The 12,383-nt window shown below is 41.7% G+C and overlaps 1 protein-coding gene across 2 annotated transcripts in view; it reads right to left on the reverse strand.

Moving 5' to 3' along the window:
* The window catches only part of NME7 (NME/NM23 family member 7), a 68,883-nt gene that overhangs the window by 53,669 nt on the left and 2,831 nt on the right, over positions 1–12,383 (reverse strand). Inside the window, exons 2-3 of one of the 2 annotated variants that reach the window (XM_083500870.1) lie at positions 10,181–10,266; positions 596–703 (exon numbers count right to left, since the gene is read on the reverse strand). In XM_083500870.1, coding sequence (XP_083356996.1) covers positions 596–598 — 3 coding nt within the window. In that variant the 5' untranslated portion in view covers positions 599–703; positions 10,181–10,266. The remainder of the gene's footprint in view (positions 1–595; positions 704–10,180; positions 10,267–12,383) is intronic. The other variant, XM_083500869.1, reaches the window with a different exon arrangement.

Consider the following 12,383-nt stretch of genomic DNA (forward strand, 5'->3'; position numbering starts at 1 on the left):
TTTCCAAAATGGAGGTTTACTCTTAAAGCAGAGGCCAATAAGGTGAAGCTAGACAAACCTTGGAAATCATATATTGACTTGATAGTTTAAATTCATATATCACCTTCTTTCCATCACTGAACTCAAGGCAGCATGCATCTAGTTCCCGGGTTGTCTCCTGTCCAGGCACTGACCAGATCCTGACCTGCTTAGCTTCAGTGAGGCAGTGGCGCCATGTGTCTTCAATTAAGAGAAACCCTACTTTATATGAGCCAGTTCATGACAAAGCTTTCACCATCCCCATGGTAAATAGCTATGCATACAGGAAGCATGGGAAAGGCAGCAGAATCATAGGTTCACCACCACCAAGATGTTTTATACTATCATCAGGAGGCCCTAAAAAAAGCTTTTTTTTTTTCTTCTAGGACAATTTAGCGGCTAAGAGAGAATAGCAATTCTTGTGTTTTTGGCTTCACATAAGATCAAACCAATAATGCCAAGGGTAGCCTATTTTGCTCTCAACCAATGCAATCTGCAAGGTTGTCTTATAACCGCCCTGAGACCTCCGGGTATAGGGTGGTATAGAAATTCAAATAACAACAACAACAAGTCTTACCATCTCCACTGATCCATCTTTTGGGTAATACAGAAGCTCATAGCGTCGAAAAAGTGAAGCATTTGTATCATACCACTCTGCAATGAAAGCGTATCTTTCATCCTGGCTCTGAAAGAAAGGGAAAAGAGGAATGGAGGAACTTAGTAGTAATCGCATGAAAGACAATTCAGGAAAATGCACTTCATCCAAATGAAAGGTTGATCTGCAGCAAATACATCTGAGGCACAGCACATAGCAACAACATTGCTAGGCCGGAGCAACACATCATTCAGATGCTGAGGTTTCCCAAAAGTAACAATATGGAGACTGCAATATGGAGACTACAACTACTGTTGACTTTGCAGGGCCATTCTAGTTATTACTGAGAGATAAAAGTACAGTGGTACCTCAGGTTAAGTACTTAATTCGTTCCGGCGGTCCATTCTTAACCTGAAACTGTTCTTAACCTGAAGCACCACTTTAGCTAATGGGGGCCTCCTGCTGCCGCCGCGCCGCCGGAGCACTATTTCTGTTCTCATCCTGAAGCAAAGTTCTTAACCTGAAGCACTATTTCTGGGTTAGCGGAGTCTGTAACCTGAAGTGTATGTAACCTGAAGCATATGTAACCCAAAGTACCACTATACATAAAGAATTTGAATACTTGAAAAGAGTTATCTAAATGCGAAGTATGGCTACTATTACCATTACATTCTGCCTTAAGCTATTTTAAACATAAGCCAATGACTCTTACTGAGGTGACACCACCTCACCCACAGACATCTGCCAGGGGAAGAGGCCTCACAATAGCAGCTGTAGTCCTTCCCATTTTTCCCATCAAGTTCCTACCTGGGCCATGATCTTTAATATGGACAGGGCTAGCCATGAAAATTATGTGTCACATTACAGCACGTCTACTTCTCTGCAGCAACCCTCGCCCACACTGCACTGCACAATATAGCACTATGCAGAAAAGACAACCTCAGTAAGTAAAATGGGCAAAAGCACTTCGGGAGATTTTTATGTGCAGATGGATATCATGATTTCTCTTGCGAATAGCAGCCCCTCCAATCCCCTTTCCCAGTATGCTTTTTAATCTATCCAGGGTATATGTCCCAGGCAGATTTCATATCTACATTCAGCTATATGTTAGCACTACAGTACTGACTTTTTTCAGGAAGTCGTACTCCGGAATCTGAGATGAAATACGCTCTCCCTGACCAAACCCTAAAAGTAAACACTACCAACCTCTGCAGTCAAATGTGAATTATTGTCATTGTTTAAACACATATCTCAAGCCAATAGTGGTGGGTTCTGTACACTAGATGGTGACATGGCTGTTTGTCAGGAGGGCATGCAACATATGGGGAAACACAAAGAACAAAGACTGGATCTGATAAAGGAAGACAAGAATGGGAGCAAGGGTAGGGACTGGTTCAAGTGTCTAAGAACAGAACATTTGGCATAAGTGTTTCCCACTTCCCCAAGCAGCAAGAAGTTCCAAAGTTTAGTTTCCTGTGAAGGGAGAGGCCCCTGGAGACTTATGGGGACTTTGTAATATAAAAAAGGTAAAAAGGTAAAGGATCTCCAGACGGTTAAGTCCAGGCAAAGGCAACTATGGGATGCAGTGCTCATCTCACTGCTGGTTTGCCCACAGGCAGGGTCATGTGGCCAGTACGCCTGAACTACTACTGGTGCACGGAGGACCGTGACGAGTGTCAGCGCGCACGGAAATGCCGTTTACCTTCCCACCGCAGTCGTACTATTTATCTACTTGCACAGGTATGCTTTTGAACTGCTAGGTTGGCAGAAGCTGGGATGTGCTCTCTTACAGGCTATAATGGAGATAAAAGCACACCTAATTTTGCACCAGACTGCCAGAAAGGAATTCTTGATCTTATTACTTTATGCAGTGCATCATTAAAACCATGGGATTTGCTTCCACAAGGTGTGATGCTGTCCAACAACTTGGATGACTTTAAAAGGAGATTACATAAATTCATCAGGGAAAAGCCTATAAATGGCTAGCAGTCACGATAGCTATATGCTACCATATATGTCCCTGAATACCAGTTGCTGGAGATCATGAATGGGAGAGTCTTATTGTGCTTATGTCCTGCTTGTTGGCTTCACCCTTGGTTGGCTACTGTGAGAACAGAAGACTGGGCTATACATGGGACCTCATTCTCATCGAGGAGGGATTTCTAAGGTTCTTATGCAGACATTTTCAAGGGTGTACCTTGGTGTAGCTAATGACAGATAAATTATTTTCTCTCTTCTCTCTCTGCCCAAGTTCAAAGTACAATGATTCTTTCTTTCCTTTCTCTCTCTCTCTCTCTCTCTCTTTCTCTCCCTCTCTCCTCTTCGCTCACTCACTCACACACACACACACACCCAGCCTTGCAGCCCAGGTCCCAGAAACCACTCTTTGCTCAGAGAGGACTGTCATCTTGTAGAACATTCCCAGCCATACAGGAAGATTAGGGTTATTTTGTTTAAATCCTTGGCACTCCCCTGCCCAGCCATTCCCAGCAATCAAGGTGGCAATACTCCCAACAACCCTGATTTGCAAACCTTGACCTTCTCCCCACCTATAAATGGAGATTAGTCAAAACCTGCCATTTAAACCACCAGCATTCCATAAGCGCTGATGGCATTCAAAGAAGCAGTTCTGTGCTATTCATTTCCCAGTGGAGCAGAAGAAAACAATGCAACCCCCTTTGTGACTCAGCCTGCTTTCCCCAGCTCAGAATCTGCTTCCATACTTTGCCTGTACTGAAAAAGAGGCAACAAGTCATCATTATCACCCCAGACTGCAGAATCCTACATGAAAGAGGATGGAAAATTCGTATTCCTTGTCCTTACTGCTGTTTATCCAACTCAGGCTGAGGCACAGCAGCAACCTGAGAAGCTTTTGTTGCCCTTGTCAACGCTCTATTCTAATGGCAATTTCCACAGACGCCAATCACTCACCTGTCATTCTGCCAAAGGGTCCCCCCCCCCATTTCTTTTATGCTACCTATGTGCTATTTGAGGATTTAAAGGTTTTACATTATATATTCCCACCCCAGGAAGGCTACTACTTCTTGAAAAAGTAGATGTACCCTATATTTTTGTTAAAGAGGGCTTTGTAAATATTGTAATTAGTCAAGATGAATTGATTCAAAATACAGAAAGTAAAGTAGACAGCATTGCCAGAGTCGTTTTCCCATTATGGAATCATTTCCAAGACAAGGAAAGGCATAACTTTTGAGAAGAAATCATCATTAACTTCAGTAATAGAAAGGAAGAAGCCAAACTCCTCAAATGACCCTGAACATCAAATACCAATAGAGAAACACTAAAGTAATTACCTAGCCACATTATTTACCTTCACACTGACCTTGGTTTAATGGTTTTTTTGTGTGTAAATTTTATTTACACTACATATGACCAATTGCACATAAGAAGCATAATCCTTATACCTCCTGTAAAGCTGCAAAGAGAAGTAAGTAAACTTGGTTGTTTAGCAACTCCTATTTAAGGTCACTGCCTCACCCAGAGGAGCAGGAAAACCACTGTGCATATCAATTCATTTAAATATATGCTAATGGTAAATTGCTTGTTTCTATAAAAGAGGCTAAGTGAGTAAAGAAAATAAAGAAGGTGGAAAAGAAAACCAAACATCCTGGTTAAGAGCAGGGCTTCAGCTCCTTGGGAAGCACATGCACACAGCCTTTCCCACGTCTGACACATCGAGGTCAGGTTTACTCAGAAGAAACTTCCACTAAGTTTAATGGGGCTTACGCCCAGGTATACAAGTATAGGATTACAGCTTAAATGTTGCTTTAAAAGGGAAAAGTAAACTGACTGGCTCAATATCATCATATTTAGATTATGATTTAGATTAAGATTGCTTTTGAGCCATAAAGATCCTCAAAGGAGCTTACAATAAAGTAATCATAAAACATCATTAAACATTCATCTGTAATACAAAGTACACAAAATGCTGGCAGCAATTCATCTCCTGTTAAATCAGAGCCAATCCTGCTTCTCAAAAAGTCTGGCAGAATTTTTAAAAAAGACGTTTTTAATGGATCCATAAAGATCACAATGCAATAGTGAATTTCCCTCAGCAGAACACTTCACAACACAGTATACCAGTGCCACAAAAGCTCTATTTACAGATACTTCAGATGGCAGTACCACCTGAAGCAACATCTCTCTGGCAGATTTTAATTCCCTTAATTATTACTTATTTATATCCCACTTTTCTGCATTAAAATTGCACTCAAAGTGGCATACAATAAAACGGATGATACCTTTCCTCAAATGATCTTTCACAGCAGTTCATGCAGAGGTTAAGAAGCATGGAAAACAAGGAGGAGCCTGGCAGAACTGAACTGTAAAGGAAAGTTTCCACAGGGAAGACCAATTATCTTCCAGCACCATCTTCTGACTGCTACTACAGTAAAACAGTACCTTCACTAATAATGTATGCAGGTGATCCAGAAGGATACCAAAGCAAATACTCTCAAAGCCACAGAGAGATCCATGAGGACCAACAGTGCAGGTAAACCATCAAGGGGAAAATGGCAGCCTTTAACCCAAACCTTGGCCTGAAACTGGCTTGAAATAGATTTACATAAGAAGAGCCCTCATGGATCAGACCAAAAGCCCATCCAGCATCGTGCTCTCACAGTGGCAAGCAAGATTCCTATGGGAAGGGGGCAAGCAGGACATGAATGCACATTAGACAACCCATTTCATAAGTCACTGCTTTTAGCCAATAAGCCACCAGCCATAGGACCACACACACTGGGCAAAAGAAAAACAGGGGTACAATATTCCAGCACAAGGGGACCAAGAGCTTTCAGCAGTGGTCTTACAATTGCTACTTTTAAGGAGGTATGTATTACTTCTCCCCCTCAAATATGTTTTGATAATTAGCAGTAACCAACTGAATTATCTCCTCCAGTATACAGCCATGATGAACATTAGCCCCAACTGTTTTGTTCACATACTTAGGTGTTAACAGCTGAAACTTTCCTCATACAACAGGACAAACAGCTCTGCGCAAGACTCAGTATCCAATGTGGCATCTAATTTGGGTTGGAAGCAAGCTGCTTGATCCAAAAGTACTCTGGAGAACTGTCATGGCATGCATTCAAAGGCCCCAGCAATCCAAGAGAGTGGGGACCAGGTTAAAGCACAGAACCAAAGAACTGCAGAGTTGGAAGGCCTTCTGAGGATCCTCTAGTCCAACCCCCTGCGATTCAGGAATCTCAACTAAAGCATGCATGACAGATGACCACCCAACCTCTGCTTAAAAGCTCAGTGGAGATTCACCTGTGGAATGGAGCTACACTGTGCAGGAAGGATCATTCCCCAAATAATTAGCTTCTAAGGAAGAAAAATAGCCTGCCATTTTATAGAGAGATTTGGAAGACAAAAAAGCATTTGTACAAACTGTTACCAAGATCAATAAAGAAAGGAAACAAGATTGTGCCAATTTAAGCTATATTAGTAAAATGCCAAAGCACCGCATGGGGTTAAGCCTTCCTCTGCTACTCCATAATAAAATGTTCAGAACTATAAGAAACACTGCATTCGGCTTCTTTTGCACTTTAGTGAAAGGAAAGGCTAATGAACGACATTGGAAAGCAAAGCACCAATACTCTGAAGTTATGTTCCCAGCTTTTTTCTTGACATGCTGTGTAATTGTGGGCAAAATAGCTCAACCACCTACATGCCTCAATAATCCCCAAATTAAAGGGATGGAATTAGATTTATCAAAGACGTCTAAGACAAAGCAAAGTAGGTATAATGTGGTAAAGTGAAACTCTGGGGGTGTGGTTCCCTTCCGTGCTACTTTACTTAATGACTATATAAGCAGTAGTTTTGAGGGCATCAGAGAAATTAAATAAAGAGGACTGTGGTGTTACATTTCAGCATACCTGCAGAAAGTGAGTAGCACAGATTTACAGAACAAGGAAAAACTCTGTGAAATGTGAGCATCTTGAAATGTGGCTTAGGCCAAGTGTACCTTCAGAAGAGCCTTTGCCCATATGAATTCCAAGATTTTTTATCTTCTGGAAAAAGAGGCTCTGGGAAAACAAACCAATAGGTGCAGAGGATAAAGCATGTTTAATTCTGCAACATGGAGCCATTTAGTGTAGAATCTCATTCAGTGTTATTTCAGCTAATGAAGGGTACGCTGTGATAATCAATTCACAGAACTCCCCATGAGGCCCAGATAAACTCTTCACTGTTGGATTTCAGGTGGAATGTGAAAACCTTCTTTATTCAGACTAGTACTGTACTAATTAGAGCTTCTCAGCAATTTCTGTAGTCCAGAGGATAAATTAGATGGAATGCAGAAATTCAGGACCTGGTCTATTGCTACACTACATTGACGTTAACACTATTTCATTCACTGGGTAGATATTTTTTTTTAATCCCTTCAGCCATTTATTTATTTATTCTGCATAAAGAAGCAACCTAAAAGGCATTTTTTTACACCAAAGGGCTAAGCCACATATGCGGAAATATTTTATTTCAGAGAGACAAAAGGTGACAACTCTCTTGCTCAGTTTCTGTATGTATTAACTGAAGGATACCATGTTTATCTAGTTCAGTCAGTGGCAGAGCACCTGCCTTGCATGCAGGGTTCAGCCATTCAATGGAAACTGAACTAATGGACCAATTGTCTGACTCAGCTTCCAAAGCTCTCCTCAACCCAGTTTTTGGGCAGAATGATTGTGTAACTAGTATCCTACTGGAAACAGTTATGGATGCATAGTTCCATGCCTCGTCTCTGACAGAGGAGAGATGAATCTCTGACAGATAAAAGATGCTAGCCCACACAGGCATAAGCAGCACTATGTGGTGTGAATATGGGATTACTGCTGCTTGGCAAGGCCACGTCTCTTCACAAGTTGTACCAGCCAAATAAAAGAGCATTGCAACCCACTGATGACAAATTACACAAGCGTGTTTGAGAATCAGAGTCTTGTAATTAAAACCAAGTAGGTTGTGCTAAAATTGGCCCCTCTGCTCTCACTGAATATAGAACAAGTTCTAAATGTTACCTTTAATAAGGACAAAGTGCTCCTCAAGACAGCAATACTTGCCCATTTTAATAAGCAGAATTTTCAGAGTGGGGAGAATAAAACTTGATACTAGCAGGGCATTATAGGAACATGCAGGCAGACAAAATAGGGCTTCGACACAGGGGCAGCAGCTAGTGTTAGAAACTCAGATATATATGCTAGGCACCAAATGGCTCCTTAAACCAGGAGTTACAGTTGCAAAAATGGAATGCCTAGTCGCCATTTGGGGGCCAGACAGCTTGAAAGCAGTTTTCAATACAACTTTTTGGTTCCTGAAATTCATTCTGATTGCACAGATAAAATATAATGGATAGAATTCTACAGGATGTGTTGTTTAGTGTGTGAAAACAGTCACGATCCAAGGATCCCCAGGCATGCACCTCCAGGTGGTGGAGACGTCAGGCACCTGGCCATCTTCACTTAGTGGTCACAAGTGGCCAATAGCCAGGAGGAAAATGCACCAGGCCAATTTCAAATGCTGGCAGCAGGACACTTGAGTAAGGGGCCTTGTACACAACCACAACTGGCCACACTCTTTTGAAAGCCAGTGAAAAATTATATGAGGAGTCCTCAGAAGGTGCTAGAGCAGTTTACTGAAATGAGCCCAGACATTTGTTGAGGCCTTCTCATCTAGGTTTTTCCCTACAGAGGTTTGGAACCAGAAGTTAGAAATAAAAACGTGTGTTTGTTTATGAACATATGGGTCTTTGAAAGGAAATACTCACAAATCGCACACTGCACCTTTCAACACCACTCCTCCAATGCTTAATTTTTCACTATCGTTTCAGAATGTAATTACAAATCAGACTTCTATCCCACCATTCCTTGAATGCACAGAGGGCAACGTACGTAGGAGTGTACATGAATGAGAGATTTCAACTCAAGTGGCTGAGGTCCAAGCCAGGCACTCTACCCACCACGCTACGTTGCTCTTCTGCATTCCACTTTTCCCGAGCACTTCTAAAACACGTGGACTCTCCTGAAACTGCAGTGAAGGTGAAAGGTGACCTTCAGCCAGCTGATACCGGTGTGTGTTAGCACCAAATAGCTGGAAAGGCGGTTCCAAAGAGCACACGTTTAGCATTTACCTTGAACGTTCTGAGAGTATCATGGCCTATTAAAAATTTATTACCTTGCTACACAGAAGGCCAAGAGCTCAGCCAATCCCTTTCTCCTTCGCAACTGGGAACATTTTGAGCCAGCATGCATTGTGTACTATAGTTTAACCAAATAGTCTCCTGCCAAGGCTGTCATTAAAGTTAAAACGCTTCTTTCACCTCGTGTTGTGTCAAATATTAACCCTTGAGCAATTCAGCCGAATACAAATTTCAGCCAGAGCAGACAATGTCTGATGGCATACTCATAAATCCTCTATCATAAAGACAGATACAAAGTTAATATTGAACAGGTGTATGTGTGTGTAAAAAAAAAAAAAAACTTTATCTAATATCTTTAGTACAGTGAGTAACGTAATGAATGATGAAAATGGAAAGTTTGCGGGGGGTGGGGGACCAAGAGGGTTCCAAATGACAGGCACAGTATAAATTCCTGGAAATAAGTGCACAAGTACAAAATAACAATAAAACCTTATTTATTCAGATCAACTCATAAAATTAGCTCGTTAATTCCCCATTTAAGAGTTACACTATAAATTTACTTTGTTGCCAAGACATGAAGGGCCAGTCTGCATGATTTCTACCACAAGCCCTCTCTCATTTCAAAAGAAGACTGACATTTGTTGTCAATTGCCTTATAAGCGATCAGGAACAAATGATTCATTTCCATTTCAGATATTCAATGTAACCAGCTGCAGTACACTGAACCAGATGTTTTAACATTTGTGCTATAATGTGGTTGCTTGAGCAGGGGCTGCATATGGCAGAGATGCATAAACAGACCAGGGCATAAGTCTTAGTCACACTTGCAGAGCAGTCCTATATTGGATTGGCAGAAAATCTCATGGGTTTCAAATAGAGATGCCTTCCCTATTATCAGCTATCTGATCCTTTCATGTCAAGGACTAAATCTGGGGCCTTCTGTCACTGAGAATGACCTGCCGTCCTGCTACTGGGTTTCCACTAGAATCAATAACCATTATAGCAAGCACAGGGGAAATTAGACCACCAGGAAGTAGGTACTTTACCTTTCTGACTTAAACTGGATTTCCGGTCATTTGCTCCCTTTGGTTCCATTGGTATTATCTTTTCCCTTAGTAAAATGGTGCTATTTATTATTCTGAATGGATTAACAGAGGATTGTCTCATTTAAATTGTAAGTATTTATGAAACAGAACAATGCTGATCGTGTGGCACTACTGTTGCCCATGGAACTGTTTGCATAACAGAACTGTTGCTCATGGAATGTTTTTCCCTAAGTGCATCAGCTAGCACAATTTAAAAGTAATTCCAGCTACCACAGTATGTTTTCCAATGCTCCGAGGATAGGGAATGTTTACAAATGGGTCCAACTAATATGGTTAGCATGAACAAACTGTAATGGGCAGCAGGCTAACACTCACCCTTTAAAAGAAATGGCAGGTTCAGGTTTGTCAGCTAAAGGGCTCCACCTAGTGCTCCACAGAAGTCAGATTATATTAAGTCTCAACTAGGAGAAATTGTATTATTTATTAATTATTGTTAAACTATGGGCGGGAACAAATATATGAAAGAAACATAGTACACTTTGGCAAAAAAAATAATACCAGGCAAATAACCAATCAAATGTATACTCAAGCAAATTCACACCATTATTTAAACATTTGAGGCACCCTAGCCTCCTACTCTTGCACATGAGGCATGTGAGGCCCTGGCTTATAAAAAAAAATGACCAGTGCAGTGCACTGGGCGCATCAGCAGCATGCTCAATTCAAGGTTGATATGGGCATGAGATTTTGTGACTAACTACAAGCTACCAGAAATTTCCCCAAGTCTATAAATACAAACACTTGGATTGTAGCCACTGTTATTCCTACTCAGAATATAGACCTATCGAAAATACTGTTAATGATTTGCTTAGGTCCATTCATTTCAATGGTTTACTTCAACAATAAATAAGCTAGATACAGCCCTTTATTTCTATCCATACTTCTTTGAAGTCAAACATAATTTTGCTCTTGCTGAACTAGGGGCCGTTCTGGAGACTGCTTACATCATGAAAATTCTACCTGAAATTTTGAGAACATTAAACAATCTCATCAGTTACACTTAAAGTCATCTTTTAGGAAGATGGCCAGCTGAGGGGGAAGTGAGCTTGAAGAACAATTACTTCCCACTTTTACATAAATCCATTTTATGTATGATGCAAGTTTAAATCGCACACTCGCAAGCACAGAAGCTGAGCTAAAAATAAAAGCAGACAAAGGGCTAAGACTAAAGAAAGAAGCTAGCTTTCATCTTGCCAGATAACAATCCTCTAAAACTGATATTTTTATGATACAATACAGTATAATCCTACTCTGGAAATTCACCAAATGTATGAAGTATTTTTTAGAAATTATTTTCATCACATCTAATCACAGTTGTCTACAATTAGATGAAAATGTGATGCCTATTTTTAGAACAATAAACAAATAAGTAAATACTGTATTGTAAATCACTCATTATTCTTTCAACAGACTCACAAGAGTTGCAATATATAAATAATAATAATAATAATAATAATAATAATAATAATAATAATAATAATAATAATAATTTATTATTTATACCCCTCCCATCTGGCTGGGCCTCCCTAGCCACTCTGGGCGGCTTCCATAGAAACAAAAAATACACTAAAATATCATACATTAAAAACTTCCCTGAACAGGGCTGCCTTAAGATGTCTTCTGAATGTCAGGTAGTTGTTTATCGCTTTGACATCTCGTGGGAGGGCGTTCCACAGGGCGGGCGCCACTACCGAGAAGGCCATCTGCCTGGTTCCCTGTAGCTTTGCTTCTCGCAGTGAGGGAACCGCCAGAAGGCCCTCGGCGCTGGACCTCAGCATCCGGGCAGAACGATGGGGGTGGAGACGCTCCTTCAGGTATACTGGACCGAGGCTGTTTAGGGCTTTAAAGGTCAGCACCAACACTTTGAATTGTGCTTGGAAACGTACTGGGAGCCAATGTAGGTCTTTCAAGACCGGTGTTATATGGTCTCAGCGGCCGCCCCCAGTCACCAGTCTAGCTGCTGCATTCTGGATTAGTTGTAGTTTCCAAGTCACCTTCAAAGGTAGCCCCACGTAGAGCGCATTGCAGTAGTCCAAGCGGGAGATAACCAGAGCATGCACCACTCTGGCGAGACAGTCCGCAGGCAGATAGGGTCTCAGCCTACGTACCAGATGGAGCTGGTAAACAGCTGCCCTGGACACAGATTTGACCTGTGCCTCCATGGACAGCTGTGAGTCCAAAATGACTCCCAGGCTGTGCACCTGGTCCTTCAGGGGCACAGTTACCCCATTCAGGACCAGGGAATCCTCCACACCTGCCCGCCTCCTGTCCCCCAAAAACAGTACTTCTGTCTTGTCAGGATTCAACCTCAATCTGTTAGCCGCCATCCATCCTCCAACCGCCTCCAGACACTCACACAGGACCTTCACCGCCTTCACTGGTTCTGATTTAAAAGAGAGGTAGAGCTGGGTATCATCTGCATACCGATGAACACCCAGCCCAAACCTCCTGATGATCTCTCCCAGTGGCTGCATGTAAATGTTGAAAAGCATGGGGGAGAGGACAGAACCCTGAGGCA

This window comes from Podarcis liolepis (genome assembly GCF_965112155.1).
Source record: "Podarcis liolepis genome assembly, chromosome: 4".
In the NCBI taxonomy this organism is placed as follows: domain Eukaryota; kingdom Metazoa; phylum Chordata; class Lepidosauria; order Squamata; family Lacertidae; genus Podarcis; species Podarcis liolepis.